Raw genomic sequence first — 4624 nt, 5'->3', positions numbered from 1 at the left:
TTGTAGACCAGGCTGGTCTCGAACTCACAGAGATCTGCCTGCCTCTGCCTCCCGAGTGCTGGGATTAAAGGCATGCGCCACCACCGCCTGGCTTATGTTTAGAGTTTTTATCACAAGGTTTTATTTCTTACTCTGGTACTAATCAGTACTGGATCCAGGAATCACTTTAGTAAGGGAGAGCCCAACTGCGAGAGTATTTAGAGATAGGTAAAGGATGCTCGGGCAGACTTTTGCCCTCATTCAAGATGGCTATAAGGAAGCGTGCCCTTTCCGGTCACATGACCCGCCAGGCTCAGCAGGACGTCTCCCCGCGCGTGCGTAGTGTGCCGGGGCTGCTAGGCGCTGAGGGGAGAGGCGCAGTCAGCGCCGCCCGGGGACCCGTTAGAGCGGAAGCGCAGCCGCCGCCTCTATAGTCGCGGGGTTCCCGGCAAGTGAAGCGGGAACCATGTCGAAGCGGCTCCGGAGTAGCGACGTGTGCGCCGACTGCAGCGGCCCGGGTGAGTGACGCCGGCGGGGCCCGCTCGCTTCACTCTCGGGGCCGGGACCCCTGGCGGGGCGGTCCCCGCGGGCGGGGGGGGGGGGTGACTGCGGCCCAGCCACACCGACCCCCAGGCCGCCCTGGCGCGAGACGACCCCAAGCCTGTCAGCCGCGCCACCCGGGGGACCCTCCCTCCCGCGGCCCGGCCGAGGGTAGAGGCGACGAGCCCGGGAGCGGACGGGACGGGACGGCAGCCCGGAAAGCCTGTGACAGGAGTCAGACGCGGGCCGCCCGAGGCTGCAGGTGTTTTCCCTTCCCGGTCCCCCGGCCTGTGAGTGTGCGCGACCGCTCGGCTGTGCTGCCCGAGGGGCCCCGAGTGGACGATTGCCCTGCGCCCGGCAGACACTCCTGGGGGACAGCCCTAGCTCGGGGTCTGAAGTTTGAGGATCTAAGTTTCCACCAGATTTCGCCTCTACATGACCTTGGACTGATGGCTTTACTTGCTCAACCTGATTTCCTCGTTTTTCCGACGGAAACTATCACTAGTACAGCGCGCAGTAGTCAGTGGATAGTCCCTAGGGATCGTCTCTTTTGTATGATGGTACTCAGTTCAAAACCCTTGTAGTTCCTTCAGCTACAGTTTGGCTTCACAGTCGTAAACTCAAGGACATCGAACTACCAAACGGTTCTTACTGCAAATAGTATTTGGATTTGAAGATTGGATCTGACTTAGTAATTGGAACCCAATTATCAGGTCTCAATTCAGATTTTTGTGTGTGTGTGCTTGTTTTGGTTCTTGGACTTGATTAACTTCAAGTTTGAAGTCACTTACATATTTGATGACTTTCCTGGTACAGTAGTGTTTAAATAATTTTAATTAAGTCATTGAACTCCAGCCGTTTGCAACTGTTTTTATCTTCATCTTGTCATTTAGAAGCAGAGGCTGGTTATAAATGGTGCTGTGATAACCCTTACTTATTTCATGGTCCTGAGTACTACAGGTTAACCGTTCAGATGGAAGATAAGGACAGGCAGGGAAAGTTTTAAAAGAAGTGCTTTATACTGTTAGCCAGGTTTATACAAACTATCATTTTCTCAGCAAATGCCGTTTGTTCCGCTTCCTTCTTTTCTTGCCCGTTTTCCGTTGATTCATGTGTGTCTAACTTAAAGCTTCCTCTTGGGATGCACATTCTTTGCTCCTGCTGTGGAAGGTGCACAGCAAAGCAGATTGCCTCTCCTTGCCACCCTGACCGCTGCCTTGTCCATTTGTAGCATCTCAGGGCCTTTTCTGTTGTTTGATGTTATTGTCTTGAATGCCACACTCTAGCAAGACTTGAGTCATTTCCTTCCTTGAAGGCTGAATGAGCAGCTAGGAGTTTGTGCTCCCTTTGTGCACAGCGTAGGTGGAGGGTTACCTGAAGGATTAGGGCTCCTTTGAAATCTTAATGCCAAGGCCGGCTCAGAAGGTGCTCAAATACTTAACTCTTCTGGACAAAATTTGCTTAAGATGGGTGGGGGGCACAGATACTTTTGAAGTCCATTTGTGGTGCTTGTGAGCCTTATTAAAAACCCTGCCTTCCAGATAAACTGGAAGGGCTTCACCCAACCTCATTCATAGAAACTTAACTTTCGGTTTGTTATTGTTGTCAGTATCCTTTCCTTGGGATTCTGATCCATGGTGTTTAAATGATTATTTGAGACCATTGCTTAATGCCTGTTAAGCCATTGCTCTCATTTTCCTGGCTGATTTGCCCAGGAGTACTGTGAGCCTCTGATAATGAAAAGCGAAGCCACACTTCTAGTCTTAATACTACCAGATCAATGCAGAACGCGACATTGCGGTACATCTGCGCAGAGCCTTCATGCTTCCCACCGCTCCTTAGAATGGCATAGTAGCACCTATGGTTAAGCCTACTGGATTCTCTTCTGTTTTGCTTTAGAGAAGACACTTCACTATGATTATGTCTTGTTTACCTCTGTGGCACCGGGGCCAAAGCCAGGACCTCCCAGTTCCTAGGAGAGTCACATGCCCAGTCCTGATTTGTTTGTTTTTAATGAATCTAGTTCATTTAAAATGCATCATTCCTGTGCCCCCATGACAGACACTTTACTTATTCTTATATTTTACATTATCTCTCCCTTCTCCCACTGTGAAGACACTCGGAGAAGTAATTTACCTCACATTATTGCACAAGAAGTGGCCGCAGAGTTGGGATTCAAACCATGAACTGTTCGTCCCCGTAACCAACCCTCTAACTACTGTGTTCTGTGGCTCCCAGGATTTGTCTTTGATACCCCATAACTTTTCATTATAAGGTTTGAAAGGGTTAGAATAAACTGTTAAAAATGGTAGACATGACATATATGCATTTCAGAGATTTTTGTGGATGTTGAAGAATTTTAAAATGTAACCCTTAGGCCATGCAGCTGGAGTAAGTAGCACCTATTGTCACCCCACTGTGAGTCTGATGGGATGAGAAAGGCCTATCTTTATTTGGGATTTCTAAGGCTCAGATTACTTGCCCAGATCTATCCTGCTCACCTAGTGTAAATTATTCCACTTCTGAAAGGTTGTCTGATGAAGTTCTGTGGATTCCAAAGGAAAAAAAGTATTGTACTCAATGAGAAATCTTGTTCATTTTGGTTTACCTCTTTATATCTGTGAGGCACCTTCCTTCAAGTCAGCTGCAAAACTGGATCCAGCAGGTTTGTCTAAAGCAACTGGTATTGGCATAGAGCATTGCCTTAGCAGAGCGGGCACCCCTCCTGCCCTCAGAGAAGAGCTGAGTGCTTCTGCAGGTCTCTTCTGACTTTCTGTTAGCATGTGGAACTTGACTTCCTGCACTGGGCAACAGTCACCTCACTGTTTACCTTAGATACTGTTACTCGGATAATGCACTGTCAAGATCATGTAGTCTTATTTACAAAGATGGACTCAAAATGATTCATCAAGCTGAAGATGGAACTCAGTGATAGAGCGCTAGCTCAGCATGGACGAGGCCCCAGGTTCAGCCCTACAAGGAAATAGTGGAATGATCTACCCAGCTCCTTCATTCTGCTTCCTTAACTAACATTGCACAGAGCACATGTGGTAAGCCCACACAGGAAGGCAGTGCATGTGTAAGGCTCTTAGTTCAGTAAACCTGATCTGTCTCGGTGGGGAGCATCCTCAGCTAGTCCCTCCGCTTCAGATGTTGAGGAGCATGTAAAACAACAAAAACATACTCTGTTTTTTTTCCCTTAAAAAACCAAACATCAGCCATCTTTTGCTATCCTGTATACAACCAATTAGCGTCCTTGCCACTGAGGTGTTGTTGGTTTTTTTCCAGATCCTTCCTGGGCATCAGTAAATAGGGGAACTTTTATATGTGATGAGTGTTGCAGTGTTCATCGGAGTCTAGGGCGCCATATCTCCCAAGTAAGGCATCTTAAACACACACCATGGCCTCCAACACTGCTTCAGGTAAATGATAAGAAAATTTTTCATAATTGGAAATTTGTGTTTTAGGGATTGTTATTTTAGCAACTAAAAGATCTAATATATACCTTAAATCCTATAAGAATATTTGGATCATAATTGGATAAAATGTTGTGCTCTTCATTTCTGTGTATGGTATACAATATTGTCTTGTATTGACGTCATTATCTAGTCTTTCCTTGCTCACCTTACATAATCTTGCTTCCCCAGAAGCAGTTATACATAGACAGATATATCAACAAAATGTATCAGTAAATGTCTAAATTTCTTATTAAGTTTTCACTGCTTACTTTCTAGATTGTCACCAGAAATTGTTGTTTTGTTTGAGACAAGAGTCTCACTATGTAGCCATGGCTGGTCTTGAACTCACGGATCTCCTCTTGTCTCTGTTTCCTAAATGCTAAAATTAAAGGTATGCACCACCATGCCTAACATAAGAAATTATTTTATTGTTTAATTTTTAGTTAAGTGTTTATTTTATTTATTGATTTATTTGGTTTTTCAGGACAGGGTTTCTCTGTATAACTTTGGAGCCTGTCCTGGAACTTGCTCTGTAGACCAGGCTGGCCTCAGACTCAAAGAGATCCGTCTGTCTCTATCTCCAGTGCTGGGATTAAAGGCATGTGCCACCATCCAGCTCAGAATTTTTTTTTTTTTTTTTTTTTTTT

At 46.2% G+C, this 4624-nt stretch overlaps 1 protein-coding gene across 12 annotated transcripts in view; it reads left to right on the top strand.

Moving 5' to 3' along the window:
• Window positions 1–338: 338 nt before the first annotated feature.
• The window catches only part of Git2 (GIT ArfGAP 2), a 51340-nt gene continuing 47054 nt past the window's right edge, over window positions 339–4624 (top strand). For all 12 annotated transcript variants that reach the window (XM_005344276.3, XM_005344274.3, XM_005344278.3 and 9 more), the window contains exons 1-2: window positions 339–497; window positions 3808–3941. In XM_005344276.3, the coding sequence (XP_005344333.1) occupies window positions 446–497; window positions 3808–3941 (186 nt within the window). In that variant the 5' untranslated portion in view covers window positions 339–445. The remainder of the gene's footprint in view (window positions 498–3807; window positions 3942–4624) is intronic.

This window comes from Microtus ochrogaster, chromosome 2 (assembly GCF_000317375.1).
Source record: "Microtus ochrogaster isolate Prairie Vole_2 chromosome 2, MicOch1.0, whole genome shotgun sequence".
NCBI lineage: Eukaryota > Metazoa > Chordata > Mammalia > Rodentia > Cricetidae > Microtus > Microtus ochrogaster.
Note: the sequence above shows the minus strand (reverse complement) of the source record. Positions and strands in the feature narration are given on the sequence as shown.